The sequence below is a fragment of the Coturnix japonica genome, chromosome 1, assembly GCF_054131305.1.
Source record: "Coturnix japonica strain WE chromosome 1, WE-NBRP24, whole genome shotgun sequence".
Taxonomy (NCBI): domain Eukaryota; kingdom Metazoa; phylum Chordata; class Aves; order Galliformes; family Phasianidae; genus Coturnix; species Coturnix japonica.
In genome coordinates, this window is record NC_140663.1 from 160,014,865 (window position 1) to 160,037,470 (window position 22,606).

Sequence of the window (22,606 nt, forward strand, 5' to 3'; positions counted from 1 at the left end):
CTGTTGCTTCAGTGGAGATCATGCTCTTCCAGCACAGTGTTGCTCCATGGACCTCCTGGCTAGTGGTGAATAAGTGGCTAAGCCCTGTGGTATGGCCCTGAGCTGCTGGACCCTTCTTTGGCAGGGTGTGAACCAGGTGGTCCCTAGAGTCCCTTCCAACCTCAGTTTCTGTGTGGTTCTAGGATCCTCTGTCCCATGCTATCACAACACCATGCCATATCTCTGGCTGGTTGCTTCTGCTTAGGGCAGAATCAAGCCCTGCATATTTCTATGAGAGTGGAAAACTGGTCACTTGAACCAGTGGTATGGCAGAGAAGAGCCAGGTAAGAAAGAGAAGTATCAAGTAACTAATTAATGTAGAGTTAATGCATTTGCCAAGAAACATCAGTCTGGAGAGATTCTGAGTCTCTGTCTTGACTCTATCTTCTTGATGTATGTGAAAATATGTGGAAGGGTATGCTCAAACTGTTTGTCTTCCACTGAAGCAGAGGAGGATAGATCTAGCTGAAGCTCTTGAATGCATGATTATGAGCTAGTTAAACCAAAGCTTGGATATTTGCTTTGGAGACAGGAATGGCAGAAGAGTTCTTAGAAACCAAGATATGGTTGAATGGTGGCCAGTTATAATGTAATGGCTTTAGCTATGTGTGTGTAACACACACTTCCCCTGTGATTTGTGTTCTTATTATAGTATCTTATCAGCTGTTGTAAAGAATTCTACCTCAGCACTTTCGTGCTCCTTGTAATTATTGTTCCTTTGATTCATCATGTGTTTCTGTTGGAGGAAATGTCTTGAGACAAGTTGAGGTGAGCCCAAGGGCAGTTTGTGATGTACACTGCACGGGCAGCACAGAGGGTGCTATGTTTGGAGGATGCTGTGCCATGCAGGATGGTACCAGGTAGCTGGCAGCCACCCATGCTGGCTGTGGATGGAGGAAGAGAGGGCTGGCCAGCATGCAAATCCTCTGCTCGAATTAAGGGAAAGACGGTGAAGAGGGGGATGCCAAACTTTATGAAAGCAGATTCGCAACCAGGCTTTGTACAGATGTCTGATCTCTGTTACCCAAGTAGTGGCATTTATTCCAGCGATAAAGCTGTGTAATGGCAAACAAGCATTGATGTGAAAACAAGAGGTGTTACCTGAGCCTCAATGCCCATGTCACCCTTTGTCTTTCCAAAATTTTTTTATTTCTTATTAAATTCACTCTTAAAAATCAAAGAATGCTAAAGCAAAATATCACTTGTTCTGCTGACAAAGTGGACACTTGACCCCACATAGCCATATTTTAGTCTGCATTAGACTTCAGGTCATAAGTTTATAAAACATCTGATGGCTTTACATTAATTACTTGCCGGGCCCTTAACTTCTGAGGGACTTAGAAGTGCGAATTTTTTTGAATGTGCTGAACACTTTTCCTCTGGAAATATTTCGAATTTTAAGGTGTCCTGTCAGAATCACTACTCAAAATGACTTTCCTCTTTGAGTATGAACTGTAGTTTTCATACCTAAAAAAGCTTTGTGGCTTTGAAATCTGAGCTCATGCTTTATGTAATGACTTAGAGAGATGTGTGCTCTGTGATGTCTCAGCTTTGGAACAAATAATAATATTTTTTTTAACAGTCTAGTCCTTTAGACAGTATAAACCTGTGACGGATCAGATTGAATCCTGCCAGGAATTTGTTAAAGCCACAAAATGTCAGCAAATCAAGTCCATTTGTCACTGCCATTGAAAAATGTGCATTTGTGTCTCTGTGGTAACGCCAGGACAATTAATTGCAAAGGTTCTCCAAGAGGAGCACTTTTGCTGCCAACTGGAAGCCAACAGAATATCAGCCCAAGCACTGGGGCTAATGATAGTGTCAATCTATTGTGTCATAAATTACATCCTGTTACAAATAATGAAATCTTGGAAACAAATAAAACATTCACATTCTTCACTCAGATTTTTTCCTCTACTTTGTGATGAAAATGTGACTTGAAAAATCTGCATAATTAAATGTCATCCTTTCTACTTTGATTGACATTTTTTTTTTAATTTTTTCTTCCTACTCCTTTTTTTTGGAGGTTGTTTTGATTAAAACATGGCATGAGGATAAGTTGTTTTTATGATGTGTGCTTGCCACTTTTAGATTCCCAGAGAAACCCTAATTCCTGATGGCAAAACGATAATCTGGGACAACATGAGAGGCTTCAGAATACCTGAGGCAACCTACAGATTCATAGGGCTTCTGAGCTGTGAGACAAGCATCGGTGGGCACAAGTATAGCACAAAGTACCTAACGCACCGAGAGAGTAAGTGGCTTTCCCTGCTCCCCCGCTTTTGGAAGGCACTCTGCCCTGGGGATGTTTCTGAATTCTCCTTCTCTTCATGATGTGCAGCCAACACAATTTTTGACATTAAGTTGAGCACCCCACGCCTTGTCAAGCTGCTGAAGGGAGACAGCCTGGCAATCAACTGCACTGTCAAGGCAGCCTGGAACACCCGCGTGCAAATGACGTGGACTTATCCTGGGGAGGTGAGTGCTGGGGCTAAAAGGGAGTAATGAGGGGTTCCCATAGATCACGCTGCATCTTGCATCCCAGGAAGAATTCTGCCTCAAAATGCTTGCCATGTTTCACATTCCATCCCTGTGACCCTTGCTGACATGGCTTTTAAGATTTTTTTCCCCTCTTTTCTTTCTCGTGGTTAATTGAATAAGTAAACATGTTTACACACTGTACTCTCCTATATTGCATAATCATGAGTGAGCACTAGAATTCTTTCATCCCTGGAAGTTTCTTTCCAACCTGAGAGAATGATTGAAATTCATCACCCGGTCCCAGGCAGGCACTCTCTCTTGTGACTAAAAATTTTCGTTGAGGCTGTCTTTCTTAACACATTCATTTCAAAGACTGGCAGACAGTCAGGCACCCGACTCAAGCATGTTTAGAAAAGATATTTTGATTTAGCTAGCCAAAATCTCATTTGTTAAGTGTCACATGAACAATCCACTTGTTTTGACAACTACAGGAATGATCTTGAATGCACTTCTCCTCCCATCACGTTGGGAGCATCCTCATAAATATTTGTCACTTACAGAATAACTGCCAGAAGTTCATGTAAAGCTGATAAGAAATTTGACATTAGTTTAAGGTTTACAACTCCCATTCCTTTCATGTCAGTTTGATTTATGCTGATGATTCAAGTCAAGATCATTTATTATGTCACTCATTGTGCCTAATCACAAGCTAAAATTATGAATACATTATATAGGGAAGACTAATGCAATAATTTCTTGCATGCTGTAGACATTTTCCCTGGCATTTTTCCCCACAGAAGTAAAGAAATTAGCAACAAGAAATGCTCCAAATATATTAGATTTGTTCACTGTTGCCTTCCCAAGCCATTGCATAGCACCACACTTGTGAAACTTGCTTGGGTTTTATTTGGACGGTAACTGAAGGGTGTTCGGTGTTTATAAGACCACAACAATGTCCTGGGTTAAATAAACTTTGAGGCCAAAGGCTGAGGGGGAGTTGCAGGAAATAACTCCTCAGCCTCGCATTATCTTCAGTTCCACCCTGTTACTCCTTTGCCAAATCTCCGTCACTTCTCCATCTATAACGTTTCCAGAATTCTCCCCTCCTTGTGTTAAAGCCCTCATCTTCTATATGTCTGCCAAGCTGTGTACTGCCTTTCACGTGCCAGCTCTGGGCTATTCATGAGCAATGCTGGGTGAGGAGTGGTGGGGAGCTGAGCACATTACTATGGCAGGCTGTGCGGATGTGTTGGTCTTCATCTGGAAAGGAGTTTGGATGCTACTACAACTTGAATGGAAGTAATAATGAATTGACAGATAAAGTTACTTTCTATTTTTATTGTTGATTCTCTGGAAATTTTAGGCATCCTTTTAAGGTTCGTCCTGCACAAAAGGGTGTGGATATATGTTGTTGAAGCTTGGTAGCAGAACAGCCAATTGAAAATTGTGTTCATGAAAATTTGATTCAGCTCTTTAATGTTAATTTCTGCTTTAACAGGCCATGAAGAGAGGTTCTGTAACACAGCGCATAGACCAGAAGAATAGAGAAGCCAATATTTTTTACAGTATTCTTGTTATTGACAAAGTTCGTGATATTGATAAAGGCCAGTATGCCTGCCACGTGAAGAGTGGACCCTCAAACAAATTAGTCAACACAACAGTCATAGTTTATGGTAAGAAACACCTTGAATGTCTAGAATAGTGAATGCTTACTTACCAAGTTCAGTCACACGATGGCTTTTTATCTTGGTAAAAAGCGGAAAGAAATTTCTAGCCTGGACATCGTAGATAGAAAAGGATGGAGAGCAGTGAAAATACATGCCTTTTGCTTCATGACTGTTTTGTCTTGTTGGCAGTAGAGGCATTAGTGTTTAGTTTGATCAACAGTTCCTGCTGAGATCTGTGATATCCTGTTCTCAATCGGTTCTGACAGTTCCAGTTCCTCTTCTACAGTACTTGCTCTACTGCTCTCTATGAAATGTGAAAAGAAACAGATATAATAGCTCTACATGGGAAGACAGCTCCTAAACCATTCACAAAACTGAAACAAGTCAGAGAAGCTGGAGCTATTGAAGCTAGCCTGTAAACTCTTACTTGTGTAAACAGCCTCATCAATGGGATACTCATATTGGGTAAAGACTGTGAATAAGGGTTTGCTGAATCAGAGTTGTGTCTTTAGGTATAACCTGACTTTTGTAATTAAACTACTGAGTTGTCCTGAACAAATTCCTATCACTGCATGCCACAAATGTGACTAAATATTGCTCTTACTTAATATATATGCAATATCCATATCCAATCCATAATGTAAGTAAATGTTGCACTGTAAATACTGTCAAAGGACACTCTTTTTTTTTTTCTTTTTTTCTTTTTTTGTATTTTATATATTTTATTTTGTTTAATTGCATTTTGGAAAGAAAATATTCAGTGTGTTCTATAAATATTATGTTTCCTTGCCTCTGATGAAATCCACCAATTCATCAGAGTTTGAAATACAGGGCAATACAACTGGGAAAGAAAGAATTCCAGCAGTTTGAGGTTGTTCCAATGAAGTGATAAAATATGTTTGTTGGATTAAACAGCTGTTTACCAATGCTAGAGGAAGTTTCTGTCTTTTCCTTTGCTGTTTCTCTGAAGATCATTTAGTTCCCCTCCAAACAAATATTTTAGTTTGGAACATCCATTGATTCCCAGCCTTCAGGGGAGGAGAGATCATCTGCTCATCTAGTTCATCTTCCCGTATACCATGAATTATCTACTCTTTTCATTTTCGTTTTCCTTTTTCCCTTTTCCTTTTCTGTTTCCTTTTCCCTTTTCTTTCCTCTTTTGACTGAAGCATGAATTTGACTAGAGTGTATCTCTTCTATATACATTCATGACTTGGAAGTTGTATCTCAGTTTCTTTTTTATTTGTGGCATTTTTCTCTTTAGAAGAGTTGGTTTTATTCTTGCTTTTGCCATGTGGGAACAATAAAATTAATAAAGAGCATTTTTATTTGGATTCCTCTTCTTTTTAGAAGAGCAACTCTTTTTTTCAGAGTGAAAATTGTTAACATGAGTGTGCTTTTTTCCTTTTATTTCTTTAAGATAAGAGATTCATTAATTTGAAACGTCGAAGAAAAACTATGCTGGAGGCTGTAGCAGGAAGAAAATCCTATCGTTTGCCAATGAAAGTGAAGGCATTTCCCTCTCCAGAAGTTACATGGTAGGATAACAATTACTTACAACTTATACACACTAAATCTCTTCTTAAATGAAAAGTGATACGTTGATAAAATATTCTAATAAAACCCCTTAAAATGACAACATAATGGGGACAGCGTAACTGTAGAGTTTTATTGGGCTTTTCAGGGTCTTCCTGAGTTTTAACAATTTAAAAGAACATCAGCTCCATTATGTGAGTTCTAAATAAGATGCCTGGAAAGTTTAAAGTTCAGGTCCTCAAATACATTAGATATGTCACTTACTGAAATCAGTGGACAGTCTAAAGCTATATCTACTAGTCTTGACTGAGTCAGTGCATCATCCAGCACGCAGACCTGAATTTGTCTTTTAGACACAATGAGAAAAGAAAAACTTTATTCAAGTAAGTGACTGAGTTGATTCATGCAGCCATGGACTATGGGAAGAGCAGTGGAAATGGGCTTTGTTATATGGCAGTCTGCCAGTTTTAGGTCTACACTAGTGAGCAGAGCTTTCACTTTGGCTCAAGTATACTGAGTTAAGGACTCTTTTAAACAGTTTTTTGTCTTAACCACCTTTCTATAAAACAATGTTATCTACTTGTGATCTCAAGGTGCTGGGGTTTTTTTGTTCTTGTTTTAATAATTTTAAATGGCAATAGCTGTGGCTCAATTCATTGAAATTTAACAAAGAGTCTATGACAAGAATGATTAAGAAAACAAACCATACATACATGAACAGTGAAAGTTCATGTTACTCACAGCCAGAAATTATTTTAGTTCCAAACATTTTGTTTTATTTTTACAATCCCCTCTGCATTTACTGTTCCACATGGAAAATTAATGGATGAAAGTGAAGATGATACTTGTCATTTATATGGTGTTTTCTGTTTCTTTAATGGTTGGGCTTGTTGAATGCACTTTTACATCTGAATCTTCTGGGGAAAAAAAAAAAAATATATATATATATATATATATATATATATATTTAAACATAAGAATATTAATTTATTTATTACTGTGAAGTTGGTGAAACACTAGAACAAGTTGCCCAGAGGAGGCTGTGGATTCTCCATCTCATGAGATGTTTAAAATCTGAATGGACACAGTCCTGGACAACCTGATGACCTTAACTAAGGAGGGGGGTGGACAGGCAACCTCGAGAGGCTCTTTCAGCATCAAACGTTCTGTAGTTCCATGAAATATGTGTACATTGAAATGCCTAAATCCATGGTCCATAGACTCATTTTTAGGGCTTCTCTAATGACTGAAAGAGCTTTCTTTAAACATGAGAACACAAGAAACAATCTAATTAAGCCCATGATCACAGTGAAGCAGTTGCACTTTTCCGCTAACATCACATAAGTCTTCAACAACCTACAAAAATGTGCTTTTTGCCATATTTTAAACTTGAAATAAAAATGGTCTGCTTATTCAGGAATCTGTGTGTGAAGTAACACTTCTCTCTTTCTGTGTTGATTTTCTGTTATCTTTAAAAACATTCACTTTGATAGCAGGATATCTGATTCTTAAGCTCTTATCTAATCTTCTTACTCTTCCTCTTCCTAAAATCACAGCTGTGCTTAGGCTACAGTAATACTTTGCCCTGGGTTGTATACTGAAGTTGTAAGAAATAGTTGGTGCTGGGTGATGCAACCTTTATTTGCTTTAGTGATTTGAAGACAAAATGGTTGTCTTCTAGACAACACAGCACAAGCAAGGAAAGAAGGGACCTTCAGAGGCAAAGTTCCAATTTTCAGAAACTCTCAAATATTATAGAGCCCTATCAGATTGTTATCAATTTTAACATATAGAAGTGCTGTATAAATATCAGCAATCTGTAAGGGAAGGTAAACCAAATCTTAGATTGGTAAGATTCTGGTAAAAAGAATCTTAGCTTGTGAATTCAGTGTTCACCCAAAGATCAAGAAGTGGGAAATAAAGAAACATAGGCTGTTAAAGCAGCTCTATTTTTCAATTATTTTATTTCTGGACTTCTTCTGAACAGGTTAAAAGATGGGTTGCCTGCTGCTGAAAAGTGTGCCCGGTACATGGTTAAAAACTATTCATTAATCATCAAGGATGTTGCTGAGGAAGATGCTGGAAACTACACTATAATATTGAGCTTACGACAGTGGAACTTATCCAAGAATCTTACAGTCACTCTTAAAGTAAATGGTGAGTGTGCAGCATGTTCCCACACTTCTCCTGAACATAAGCACTAAGCTATCATTGAACAGTTCATATTGCATGGTCCAGGTCTCTGTAGACTTTCTTACCAATTTTCATGGACACAAATCCAAGCCCGAGGTGAGGGACACTTCTTGAAGTCAGCAAATAGACACTGGTTTCCATTGGAAGGGCTTCTATCTTCCATGGTCATATATTTGTTCCCTATTACTTAAATGTATCCTGCTGTTTTTCTTTATTTTCCCAGGGACTTTTTTGATTACTCATCCTGCAGGAATGCGGTATTCTCATGATCATTGGAGATGAGCTGCTTTTAATCGCTTTCCAATTTTTACTTCTTACAGTGAAACCCCAGATATATGAAAATGCTGTGTCATCATTCCCAGATCCAAATCTGTATTTACTGAGCAGCAAACAAGTGCTGACATGCACCGTGTATGGTATTCCTCCGCCAAAAATTACATGGATGTGGTATCCCTGTAGACAGAACCATTCTAAAACAAGGTAGGACAGCTTCTTTACTTATATTTAGTTTGTGTTTCCTTCCATTTTTACCTAAAGACTGCCTTAATAATAAAGCGCACTGTGACTTTTGTTTAGCTAGTAAAATATGTATATTTTTAATCAATGTATTTTTAAGGAAACAAGCAGAAACAATGCAGGGTTTTTTTCTGCATCATTATTTGAGAATACAGAGCAGAGCCATTGTTTCGTGCTGTTGCTTATTTTCATTTACAGTTCACTGCTATTCATGCGTGCAGTGTTCAGAAGTGATAATTGCTTTTTAATTTTTATGAGGTAAGCCTTGCAGGCAACGTCTTGCTAAGTTCACATTCTTTCTCATGGAGGAAACTTCCTTGTTTTCTCCATGCTTTTGTCATCGTACAGTGATTCCACTGTGTGGGGTTTTTTTGTTTGTTTGTTTTTCTAATTCAACAGAAATGATCTTAAAAACCTTCTCTATTATGAAGGTCACATCTTTCTTATGATACATTGACTCATAGGTTCAGTTCAGCAAGACACAGTTGCCCAGCATTCTCCAGATGATATTTCAACCAGGTAAAATATAAGTGGCATCATACAGGCTTATTCAATCCTGATGTGGCACTTGATTACTGAATCCTCTTTTATATTTAAGCTTTCTTTTGAACTTTGTGTCTGATGGTGACAAGTTTGTATGTTGACTCATTATCCAAAGCTCTTCCTGTATCCCAATATCTGGTACAGTCTTAATGATTAACACTAACAGTAGCATTAAGCTACTCTTTTACGGTTGAAACATGCAATATATTTGGAGCATAGCACAATAAAGATATTTAAGAACCTAATGAAAACTAAGAACCCAGTATTTTCTGTCTTATTTGAAGGTGATCTCTTTACATGGGATTTAACTTATTTAACACTTCCAAAGAATTGAATGTTAGTGTTAATCCAGCCAAACATACATACATGCTTGAACACTGATATAGGTGCTTAACTGCAAAGACACGAGACACCTGATTGAATGAAATAGGACGTTCACTGTATTTCATGCTAAGGGTACCTATAAGTCCTTGGAAACATATATTGCATTTTCCATTATGTCTTAATTTGCGATAATGCAAATGAATGACTTTCTGTGCCCCTCTCACCAAGAGGTGGCACTAGCAATCTCTCCTTTTGCTAGAATAGGTAAAATCTGAAATTCTCAAGTTCGAGGACAGGTAAGGATAACATTTCCCCTCTCTTTTATGTGTTCTTTGAAGCTCTGGTCACAGAAATTCTAAGTAATTATTTTGCCTTGTAGGTATGAAGTGTAAGGTAAAAGAAATCGCAATGTCTTTTAAGTAGGTGGTCCCTGTGAAAAGCATATGTGAATGTTTTTAACCTTTTAATTTCTTGCAATAGTTTATGCATATTAATACATACTCTGGACTGATATCACAGTGTGGCCAAGGTAAAACAGTTGGCTCTTCTTTGAGAGTAGAAGTGAGGCTCTTCCACTGTCAAATATTTCCTTCTGTTAACAAGCTCTGCAGCATGGATCGTGTCATCAACACTAAAAATTAATATCCTCAAGCAGGTGTCTAATAAAATACTAAGCTGTAGACTCAATTAAATCCTAATTAGAAGTGTGTTTGAACAGGTGATCAAAGGAGAAAGGTAGCAAGTTCAGCATCAGGTATTGGCTATGTTACAAGACTGTTTCCAGACTTGTTTCCAAATTGCCTTCATCACTGTTCTATGACAATTCTTTTTTGCATCCTCCCTTTCCTTATCCTCCAAACTCTCATTGAAGGAGCAGTCTGGAGAACACGATTTTTAATGTTTTGCCTAAGATGACTGGAGTGACCCATGTGAAAACAATTAAGTGTCACAGAATGGCAGCAATACCTGAATTTTGTCTCCTCCTTCAGGAGGGGAACAGAAAGCCTTTCAACTGGCATGGCCAACACAGGTCTTCTCCATGAAGAATGGGAAAACCCTTTAATTCCACCTTTTTCACCATTTTTCTCTCAGTGCAGCAGATTAATTATGAAGGTACTTTGTGCAGCAGATCAGAAATATGTCTTGTTCTCCCATCTCTTCTTTGGACTTATCTGTCCAATACTAGCTTTCCAAGGATAAAATGTTGCTCTGTTTGTGATCATAGATATTGCCTATTTCTGTGCACAGGTGAAAAAATGGTACCTTAAGTTGATAAACCAATGCAGGTTACCATTATTCATTATATAACAGTATGGATTGTCATGAGTTTCTGGGTCCCGTGCCAAAGGACACAGCTCAGTCTGAGAATAAAGATTTGATTGCTGAAAGACCTTGAGGTGCACAGATCTTTTGGCTTCAAGATTAGTACATATGCTTAACTTTACACTGCTGGAATACTACCAGTGAACACCAGGTAACGACTCACAGTGCATAAATGAGATCTTTGTAGTTGTGAATGACTGTTGTCTATGGACTCCTTAGTAGAAGCCATTAGGTACTTTGTCTGTTTCTAACAGTTGCTGTTTCAGTTTTTCTGTTTTAAAAATACACAAATAACTCAGTGGGTTCCATTGATTAAAATAAAGTGCAGATATATTTCAGTGCTTTGTAACTGGTGCAGTCAATTTCCATAACTCTCTGCTGACCCCTTTTTTTCAGGCCAGTAGCAGGTGACAAGCCAAACGTAACAATTCCTGTAGTTTAACAAATTTAACTTTTTGGAATGCTGAAAAACTGAGAACATCATTAAAATTCCATTTTCTTTGTTTTCTTTTAAAATAACTTTGCTTAGCCAACTCTATTACCATTAAATAACCTTTCATTAACTAGAATCACAGAAGAGTCAAGAAAAACTGGAGCAAAAAAATAAAGCTCTGTGTTGTTGTTTTTCTTGTGTTTTTGTTTTGTTTTTTTTTTAAAGGATATTCAGATCTAACAAATTCAGATATGGCAGGCAAAATCCAATGGAGAATGGAATGAGTTAAAATAAAATGCATTAGAGAAGTAAAAGAGTAGATATTCTTAAATGAGTGTTATTTCCCGAGAAATATCTTATTCAGTGTCACCTTACTCCAGAGTGCCAGTAGATACCGCAGATACATCCATCCACCACTCAGTGGATATAGCAGAAGGCACTCTGATGACCTCCATCCTTCGCTTGTTGCCTAAGCGGTCTCCTTGTCCTATTCCCTGACACTCTGATCCTGTATTTCTGGCCTTGGTTTTGCTGAGGTTGAGTTATTGGCAGAGTTCTGTGGAGGAGCAGACAGGGCAGGGCTTGCTGAGGTTCTTGGGAGCCACCAAGGCTGATCTCTGCCTATGACCCATCCACTCTGAGGCTGCAGAATGAGCGTCTCCATGCTGGAGACATGCTTGATGTGAATGGGTCCTGACCTGAGTCTCATCAGCAGATTTCTGTTTATCTTAGTTTGGCAGAGGTTGCCAAGAAAGGCATGTGAGATATTGATATTGCTTAGTGTAAGCACTGGCTTCCTCAGCTCTTGTGCAGCATCATCAGAGGGCAGTTTCAGAGAGACCTTCACTGTGCTCTGACCAAGACTTGACCCATCATCCCTCTAGTATCTGCAGACAGATGCAGCAATACAATTTTGTCTTGGGTGTTCCAGCTCTCCCGTCATCTTGCTGCCTTCCTCTCTCCTTGAGCTATCAGTTACAGTTAGCCTCAAACCCAATGTCAGAGTATTAATTTATGACTTTGCTGTTGCATCTGTCTGGGCTTTTAAAATCTGTATTTTAGTGTGTGTGCATAAGAAAAAGAAAAGCATAATGGCATTGTAGAGATAACTACAAAAAGAAAGTAGTCAGGAACACTGGTACCTGCATGGAGATAGAGAGCTTGGAACTGCCATCACAGAAGTGCATGGCCTGACTCTCACCAGCTTCAGTGTAAGAGGAAGTGGGACATGTGTGCATAGCAGTCTAATTGCATTTCTGCATTGTTTATGTCAAGGCGTTAATAAAGGACTGAAAGGCAGAATGATTAGGATGTGCTTGGATAGATTATCAGGGGAAACTAGGTTTGGAACATCAGCGAGGTATGTAAAATGCACAAATGTTAATTGTACTTAATTAGAAATGTACTGAACCACCCAAATTTAATTGTGGATGTCTGCAAACACTGATGCCCATTAGTTTGTCCACAGCAAATGTTTTTGTTCGCCATGCCACCTTCTATTTTCAGGAAGAGGAAGTCTGAGTCCTTAGCTCTGGTGAAAGTAGGTCAGATGCCATTAATAAACAGGTAGTGCAAAAATGTCTTTGTTTAATTTGACATATGGCCAGATCCTCAGCTCCAAATTCATGCTGGCTGAGACCTTTGTGCCTTCCATTCCTTCTCTGTGCAAGAAAATCCTCTTGCAGTGATCTGGTAGTAGTGTAAAGGTACTTACAGTGGGTACACCAAGAGGTATGCCTACTATTTCCTTGTTTGTCTGTGGCTGTGGAAATGGCTGTGTGTAAATAAAAATCAAGCTGTGTCATTTTTACTTTTCTTTCTGATAATTGCAGAGAAGTGAAAATGAAAGTACACTGTTGCACCATAGACTTGCAGAGAGCTTGAGGTTGAAAGGAGTAGAATAGGGTCTGATCTGACTCAGACCAGCTATGTAGTTCACTGAAGCATCACATTCTCCACTTCCTCTATGAGCCAAAAGCCAGTGCTTGTTTGTGTTTGCAAAGATCTGGTAGGGCAGCTTCCATGTCCTCAGTCAATATTTTGGAAAATATCTTTTAAAATATTTTACTTACTAAATGCCATATGACTCAGCCCAGGCTTACACGTATGGATAAATAAGCCCGATAAATACACATTGTACATGCAGTACAGTTTGCCACAGTCTGTCCCAAGGGTGTTGTAGTGAATGCACTGATGAATTTACTTTGCAAGCAGTAAATGCTCTCAAAGGCTTTATTGTGGATTGTAGTTGAACCAGAAGGTTAAGCTTTCCAATTCTGGTTTTGCTAATTTTCAGATAGCTTTAAATTAAAATTTTCAGAGTCTAATAGAAAATATTTTATCATTATCTCACACAACTCATTTTTTTTAATCAGTAATGAATCAAACCTAACATATAAGAACTACAGTAACTTCTCAAAGCTCTGCTTTGTGTGGTGCTTTAGACTCTGTCTTGTCTACCTTCTTGTCAGTCTTTTTTTTTTCCAGTATCTTTTCCCATGGTTTCCTTCACAGCACGACCTCTTGGCTTTGCTGAGGATGGTCTGACACCCATCCTAAAGGAAGATGTGGGGTCATGAAGGTGGTTGTTTACTGCTTGATATTTAACTCTCAGTGGGGCAGAGCAGTGTCTGAGACATGGGTAAATCCCACCCTACAGACAGAAATGTTCTTCTGTCCTAGCAGGGGCTCTTGGCTGGGGAGGCCCAGGGTCAAACTGTGTGTGCTTGGGAGTGATTATAAATGGAGTGCTATTATTGGACTGAGTACACCTTTTACAAAAATATACAAACTTCAACTAGCATCCTTTTTCCTTTTATGTATATTCCCTTCAAAAACTCTTTGCAGAAGGCTTTGAAGATACATGCTGTATGAGGTAAGATCATGTCAGAAAGAAAAATATTCAGTTAAAAAATAGGAAGCAGAGGTTAGGAGGGAACAGCCAGTTCTCGCCATGTAGGGAGGTGACCAGTGAAGTGTTTCAGGAGCTGGTGCTGGGGTCTGTGCTTGTCAACATGTTCAGAAATAACTTGGAAATGGTGGTGAGGAGGTGACAGAGCTTGCTGATGATATTAAGTCATTCAGATCTTTGATGATGGCGGCTGATTGCAGAGAAATGCAGAATGGTATGAATCTGAGTATCTGGCTGATAAAGTGCCAGATGAAGTTCAATGAAGATAAATGTGTGTGATGCACATAGGAGAAAATTTTCCCACTTTTGCATGTAAAATGATGAACCACTGTCGATCATTACTGATATACAGAGAGAACTGAGCATTGTGGTACATGCCTTTGTGCAAGCAGTGGCAATCAGGAGCAGCTCAAAAAACAAATGAAGCTTAAAAATTGTACAAGGTCTGCTCCAAAAGCAGTTCCTCCTATTTTATTATGTTGGCCCATGACATCAGAGGTGGATGTTGGTGGTAGTTCATATGAAGCAAAGATGTGTCATGGGATTCCTCCATGTGGGAAAAAAAATGGCACCCATCAACATTCATCAGCACTTGCTGAGTGTTTATTAAAACCCAACAATGGACATGAGCACAGTGAGGCCATGAATGGTGCTTTTCACAGTTGCAATAGCAGCAGTGGATCACCTCCACTTGTGCAGGTTTTTATGAGCGCAGCATGCAAGCTGTTGTTCATTGCTGGTGAAAATACACAGCTAATGATGGTGATTGTGTTGAAAAACAGTACTTTGTAGCTGAGAATTTTCTCTATCAGATAGTGTTATTTTGCCCCTTGTAGCTGCTGTAGTTTTCATGGAAATAAGTAGGAGGCATTAGTTTTGTTGCGATCTATGTAGAATAGAAGAAAACTGAGAATGCCATGATAACTCCACATAAATGCATTAAGTAATGTACTAGGATCAGTTTTGATCTTTTCATTTAAAAGGATACATCCAAACAGGAAAAAAACATCAAGAAGGACAACAAATAGAATCAAAGGAACTTTAAGGAATGTGAGGAGTGTTTGAGGGATTAGTAAGGAGGGAAGTCAGGGCTTTGTGGCCCGAAAAAAAATAGCTGACTTGTGAGCTACACAATAGAAGATTTACAGACTAGTGAAGGACACAGATTTCTGGGGCTCAGTTGTATATGCCTTTTTCAGTTCGAGAAGTAGGGGCCATGAAATGAAACTAGTAGGTCTGCAATTCGAAATGAAAAGGAGATGATTGTCCATTCAGTGGATAGTAAATCTGTGAAACTCCTTGCTAGAAGGCTTTGTGGGTGCTAAAAGTTTGACTGGCTTCAAAGGGAGATCACTTGAAGCCCTAGAAGAGAAATCCACTGGGACTTACTTAAGTGTAGAAATGGCCTCGCTTACAGGAAGTTCTTGAGCTGATAATAATTGGTGACTGGGGGAGTATTGGGAGGAAGTATCTGAAGTTAGTCCTGTTCTTACTCATCCCCAACCATCTGCTTGTGGTCATTGTTGAGACAGGATATGGGGTAGAAGGATCCTTGGTCTTATGTCCATGTCTGTCACTATTTTCTCTTCCTGTTTTCCCTCTAATCAACTCCCCTCTCTCCTTAAAAATGTTTCCCTCCATTCTTTCTCATCCCTTCTTTGTTTTCTGCCTGCACTTCCAGTCCCTGGCTCCAGGCAGCCCAGAGCTGCTTTCAGACTCCTACATGAAGTGAGGCTGAAAACATTCCATCTTGAAAAATACCTCAGTGCAACATTAGCCCTTTCATCTTCTCTGCTGATTGCTGGAAAATTGGAAGGGTGTTCACTATGCTTCCAGCTTGTCAGCAAGGTAGAGAAAATTAAGGATGGTGTATATAGATTAGAAAAGAATTGCTCCTTTATAGACCTAGAAGGATCCAGTCAGAACAGCAAAGAAAAAGAATGGAATTTCAGTATTATAAGAAGGAAGGTGCTGGATAGGCCTGGATCTTGGAAGAGTATGGGCATGAGGGGATGCCTCTGAGTTGAGTGAGCTGTTATGAATGGCTTGTGTGTAGAAAATAACTTATTCCAGAACGTTCTGAATAAAATCCTAGGCTGTATATCTAGAGCTTTTTTTGTTGTTGTTGTTGTTCAAATTGGAGGAGATTTCTTCCTTTCAGTGCTGCCATAAACTATTAAAATCAAACAGATTTTCCCAGAAAGAAGTTCTAGATGTTTGTAAAAACCCCATCCTTTGAAAATTCAGTAGTTCCAGCCAACATGCAGCTCCTCTGGGAAGGACATGGATGGTGAGAGAAAGTGGAGGCTGAGTCACAGTGACCACATGGGAGTGAGAATGATTGCAGCCTAGCAAAGGAGGGAAAGGAGGTGAACAAGGAAGGAAGGAAGGATTGGCCAAAATGCAATCATATTCTGTGTCCATGAAAACCGCTAAGCAGTGTGAAGCAGGAAACTGAGGGTCAAGAAGAAAAATATAATTATCTGATAAGAAACTCAAGGTGAGAAAATTTCAGGTCACATCAGGATGTGCAAACAAACAAATAAACAAAAACCAGAAAAACTACTTCCAAATGCTGAACACTCAGGAGTCTCAAGTTTTTGGGTTTTTTTTCCTATGGGAATGCAAACATGAAGTGATGAAGGAGTGAAAGATGGGACAGGTGGGACTGCTGCTGATTTTTGTGCTTCTTTTGATCAACCATCTTTCTATGGCAGTGCCCTGGAGTAGTTCAGGATAAGCCATAAAGTTTGTAAATGATGACTGTGAAAAGGAAGCACCATGCTTTAATCTAGTTGCATGGAGATTAACAGCAGGAAAGGCAGTGTGCAACTGGCAAAATTTCCTACTCCATAACTCCATAAAGATACACAGTGAGGCCATCAATGTCATATACCCTACTTCTAATGAAGCAGTACCAAAGATGCTCACTGTGAGGATGGGGCATTAAGGATATCTGGAGTTTTCCCTAAAGAGTGAGCTTTCCCTCCAAATATCACCTCAGTTTTGTCATAGAGCATCCTACAAAAATAACTCAGTCCTCACTCTGGCAACTGCACTGCACCAGGGTTCCAACTAAGCCTAATGCATGGGGATGATGAGAAATTCTTTCCTACCCAAAACAGCAGGGCCAGCATTTCAACCCAGAACGAGTTATTTTTGATGGAGAAATGGGAACTCTCGTAGATCCTACAGAGACAAGCACATTATCACGTCGTAGCCAAAGCTGGCAGGGAGCCAGGGCATGTTCCCCCTCCCCCAGAACACACGTTTCACAGCCTATACGTGCTCCTTGTTACTATTTTCCCTCTTTTGTTTCCGGCTTCACTGTGACTCAGTGTTCCCCAGAACGTGTGGCCACGCAAGCCCACTGCCACCAGTTGTGCGGCACCGAGCTCTGAGGCACGGGGCAGGCAAGGCCTGTGTCATTCAGATGCTTCTGATAACACCTCCAAGTGGGAAACAGTTCCTATATGTTCTTTACAAGTCCAGGAACTCCCAGAGTTCCTGTCTTGAACGTAGTGCTGTAATCATTGCATCTCAGAAGATGTGTCAGCTCAACTTGGGTTTGTAACAATGCTGCCCTGCCACTGCAAAGAATCGATTGCTGTCCTATAAAGGTATAGGTGCTGAGAAAACAGAAATAAAAACAAACATTTCTGGTATTAATCACTCTCAAAAATACTTACTGTTGGTTACAGGATGCCTTCTTCTTGCTCCTAGCACAGATGTAATTGCCAAATACTACATCAACAAATAGACATGTGATGGGGACTGACAGTGTCTTTGCTAAGAGGAATAGTTAAGAAACTGGATAGGATTTTACACTGGAGAAGGACTGTGAAGGTGTAGGAGGGCGTAAGGAGGGGGGAACTGGAATGATAAAATCGATAATGTTATTTTTCCAACTGAAATGGAATTGAGGCATTCATGCTGGTATTTGACACCAGTTGAGCATTGGTAAGCATTGTGGCACTGTCTACAGTATGGAAAAGAAGATGTGTCTGCGCACAGGCTGGGCTTGGGTCTTTTGTGTAGGACTCTGTCATGCAGAAAGTCACATCTATAATCATCCGACGAGCCCTGTACTCTGGCTCCTAGGCTCTGTTGTAGGCAAAACTACTTTTATTCTGATACCAGTAGTTTCACAGGCAGGACCTCAGTTTGGAGCTGGTTTGTAGTCCCATTCCAGTGAAATATATCAAGATGACATGAAGTACACTCTTACCCTGGAAACTTTTCCCCATCAGTGGTTATAAATATACCACACTATTGTGCTTGGCATGCTGTATGCTAATAGAGGTGAGGGCTCTGAAACTCATTAGGAAAGGGAGCGGGCTGCGGAGCAGTGTGAGGACAGTGTGAAGCTAAGGTTGATAACCATGGCCTTGTCCAGAATAGGCCATGGGAGTTTTCTTATCTCACTTTGGCAGGAGGTGCTGTTAGCTTCCTGTGCGAAATCAGGAGCATATGCTGCTTTCCTCTTGTTGTTTGGCTTCCTCCGCTACACAAGACGGTTCCCAGCACTGTGATTATCTTTGCATCTTCAAACATGGCACACTCTGCTTCCTCAAGGCTTGATGTATTCTTGAGCAGCAGGCTGGCTCCCCTCCCCCCGACCACTTCTCCTGGCCCCTCTTGGTGCCAGCACCGCACATCACAGACGTTTTTTAAAACCCAGATTGCTTCCGGTTGCATAAACACCCTCTGTCCGCCCAGAGAGGGGCAAACTCCCTAATCTGCATGCGCTGTATGGGTCTCTGGGCAGCCCTTGGAGCTCGTTCTGCTCCTGGCATTCCCCACAGGCCCCCCCTCCTGGTGCCTCCCCCCCCGGCTCCACTTTGCCTGTGCACACTGGGAATGCACATGCAAGCATGCACACAGGCACATCTCAGAAACCACTTACTTGGGACAGCAGAGCAGTACACAGAACAGGATTACCTTGATCTGAGCTTACATAATGTTTATAAGCGTACCTTTGTATGCATGCAGTATTAGTATTTCTTATATACAGTCTCTCTATATATGTGCAGAGCTATATTCAGCCACAAAGCAGGAATGCGTAGAAGAAAAACAGGTGTAAGAGCTGCTCAGAAACGTGCTGGCAGATATCAGCTTATCAGCCTTTGTGCACACTGTGTGCTTTCTCATTAACCTCATGGTAACCCTGCTGCTAACTTTGTGAAGATGCAAAGCAATGAAGATTATCCCAGCAGAAAACCAAGTCAGGAACATGAGGATAACTGGAGTAAGAGCTCCAATGTTTGCTGGGGGTTTCCTTGCAAATAACACCAGGTTTTGCTACAAGCAGGAAGCCCTCAGTGTTTTGTTGAGTCAGTAGTTCGGTGTAACTTAAAATTTCTTTACAAGACATAAAAATGCATAGCTGATTTGTGTGAGAACACACGACATGAAAATCAACTGAATTAACTGGATGGCAATTTGATATTTTGGCCCCAGACAGAGTGCAATTTTATCTTTTCCTTCTTGCTTCTCCATTCCAAGCATCTGTACTGAACACAAACATTCAATTTGATGAGTTCACAGAGCCTATTCCCTCTTGGTTACAAATGCCTGTTGTTGGGAGATGAAGGCAGGGCTCCTCATTGCTCCCATTTGCCCCAGACCCATCTCTGCCCACTAATCTCAAGCTGTACCTCGTATGGCACCAATGAAAGCAAGGAGAGGAAGGATGGCAGAGTAATAACCCGAGGAACCCATGCGGGGGCCTGCAGCCGTGCTAGTGCATCTGAGGTTACAGTGAGAGCGTTTGGCAGCTGAGGAGGGAAAGCATCTGTTTCTGCATCCAGAGGAATGAGGCTGAGCCTTGTCCCAGGGTCTGCCTGGCAGCTGTGCTGCAGATGATTTGCAGAGGTGTGCTGAGCCAGCAAAGCATGGGGTGAAGTGGCAGAGCGCAGAGCGTCTCCTGCTGCGTGCCATGAGCTGCCAGGTAATGTGCTCACAGCTGGATTCTGACTCCTTTATTAAGCCGGTGGACAACTGCTATTAAATGCATTTGATTTTCTGCTATAATTGCGTTAACATTGCAGTCAGCAGGTAATGTGGTATGTGAAGGCAGTGGAGCTCCTGTATGCGCCTCCAGGGCTAAAATTTCACCTAGAGTTTTACATGTGTGTTTTTCTTATTATTGCAGTGTTATTGTAACTATGATGGTGGTTTGTATTATGGTATTAATGAGTAATCAGCACCCCATTGTGCTAGGCGTTGGCAAAGGCATTACCCTGTCCTCATCCCTCAGATTCTGCAACCTAAATACAGACATACAGTCCTTCTCAAGACAGAATATAGTAATAACTAAGCTTATGGATGTAGAGCTGCAGGAGAATAGATTGGAAATACCTTCTGGAGATACATATGCAGTTTCTGAGCATGCATTACACCTTCTTTCCATTGTTTACTAAAAAGGGACTCAGTGAGGACTTTTATTCTAAAAAAGCACAACTTTTCAATATTATAACAAAGAAATTCTCTGGGAGAACAAACTAATTCCACCTGTTTGAGAGGAATGACATTTTTGAAGGACTTAGTAAAGATCAAATCAGTAAGAATGAAATGAAATGAATCTGTCTGTACAGAGATTGCCCAGTCACAAGGCTGTGCCTTTGAATCTGCCTCTTTGTGTGTTTGTAGTGCTGGCATCCTGAGAGAACTACACAGAGTGGTAGAATCATTTGAGTTGGAAGGGACCTTCAGGGATCATTCAGCCCAGCTCCCCCTGTAATGAACAGTGACACCTGCCATGGCATGGAACTGTTATTGGCTAATATCACCAGTACCACCTGTGTTCAGGTCTTGTTATAAAAACAGACTTCTTAAAGTATTAAATGTGCAAAGTAAATGGCAACTACTTTTCTGAGTAAATGTCAAGCTTTTTTCCCTTTTGAATACATCAGCTGTCCTAATGTACCACTCTTCCATCCACCCTGGCTTCAACAACAGTGTATTAGGAGTTGGCCCTCAAACCAGAGCCTGATGAAGTGGTTGTGTAGCTCAGGCTTCCTTCCCATGCTATTGCTCCTTGCTCTCTCTCCATGCATGGATGACCACGGCCTGCTCCTGGTTTTTGGCTTTTTTAGCTCACTGAGACTCTTGATGCATATTAAGGAATTTGGGCACACAATCATGTATCTGTGCTAACGATTGCAGTGTAAGTTACTTTACATGTAATTTTTCTTTAAGCTGCACTATCTTCTTAGATGGTGGTTGATTTGACGCAGTGCTGCACAATTAAACACAATATAAAGTCATTGTGTTACTGATACTGTAAACAACACAAAGTTTAACAAAACTGCACAGTTGGCTGAAAGGAAATAAACCTCATTCTTTAGTCAGGATTGCATCAGTTGCTGTGATGCAGTCAGCAGCCTTTCAGAACTACTTGCTTATGGGTACTGTATTCATTGTCTGTCACATAGAGGGAAATCCAGAGAAGCACTGTGTTTGAGAGACCTTGACCCTGACTGATATTTTAACTCTTCCATTGATGCTGGAGTTGAACAAGCAATATCTAAATGCTGGATGAAAAGCAAAACTCGGTATCCTCAAAGAGTAGGGATGGACAGAATGTAAGAACCATTCCAATGTGTTTATTTCCCATGTGTACTGAATTACGATTTGGGAAACATGTTAGAATTCTAAACATTTGTAAACAGAATTGAGAAAATGTAGTATTTTTGGGGATCATAATAAAAACCTACACAAAGTGAAATCATAGAATCATAGAATAGCTTAGGTTGGAAGTGACCTTAAGATCGTCTATTTCCTACTCCCCTGCCATGTGTAGAGCTGCCAGCCACCGAATCAGGTTACCCATGTACCCATCCAACCTGTCCCTGAATGCCTCCAGGGATGGGATATCCACAGCTTCTTTGGGCAACCTGTTCCAATGCCTCACTACCTACTGGGCAAAAAATTCCTTCCTAACATCTAACCTAAATCTCCCCTCTTTTAGTTTACAACCATTTCTCCTTGTCCTGTCGCTATCAGACTGTGTAAAATGTTGGTCTACCTCCTGCTTGTAAGCTCCCTTCCAGCTCTCTGATAATCTTCGTGTCCTCCTCTTGGACCCATTCCAACACCTCTGCATCAATCCCCAGGCTTGAGCGCAATACTCCAGATGGAACCTCACAAGTCCAGAGCAAAGGGAGACAATCCTCTCCCTTTTCCTGTTGCCATTCCTCTTTTGATGCAGCCCAGGAAACTGTTGGCATTTGGGGCTGCAAGAGCACAAGGAATGGATCTTTAAACAAATTAAGTGTTGTCTTAAGCTTAGGACTGAAAAAAATATAAACTCAAGTTTGAAGCCAAGCCTAAATCATGATAAGGACTGACAAGGGGCATTGGAGTCCTAATTACAGGATTCACACAATCCTATAATTAGGCTTTAATTGTAAATTCTGACCTCCCAGTCCACAGTGAGTGGAAACATTCAGACTTACTCCAAAAATCCAGTGTTCTGGGGGCAGCTGTGGAAATGAAGCCAGTGATCCGGCTTTTAGCATCAAGACTTCGTGGAATGTAGTTGTCCTCGCCTGCTGGTCACAGCACACTCAATTTCCTCAGATGATTTTTGTTCCTAGAAGAACAGTTTTGGTTTATACAAGCTGCAATTTATCAATT

General features: G+C 40.4%; 1 protein-coding gene across 2 annotated transcripts in view; it reads left to right on the forward strand.

The window, feature by feature from the left end:
• Positions 1 to 22,606, forward strand: part of FLT1 (fms related receptor tyrosine kinase 1) — a 102,245-nt gene that overhangs the window by 26,199 nt on the left and 53,440 nt on the right. For both annotated transcript variants that reach the window (XM_015852074.2, XM_085536309.1), the window contains exons 5-10: positions 2,131 to 2,293; positions 2,381 to 2,517; positions 4,019 to 4,193; positions 5,608 to 5,725; positions 7,711 to 7,880; positions 8,237 to 8,396. In XM_015852074.2, the coding sequence (XP_015707560.2) occupies positions 2,131 to 2,293; positions 2,381 to 2,517; positions 4,019 to 4,193; positions 5,608 to 5,725; positions 7,711 to 7,880; positions 8,237 to 8,396 (923 nt within the window). The remainder of the gene's footprint in view (positions 1 to 2,130; positions 2,294 to 2,380; positions 2,518 to 4,018; positions 4,194 to 5,607; positions 5,726 to 7,710; positions 7,881 to 8,236; positions 8,397 to 22,606) is intronic.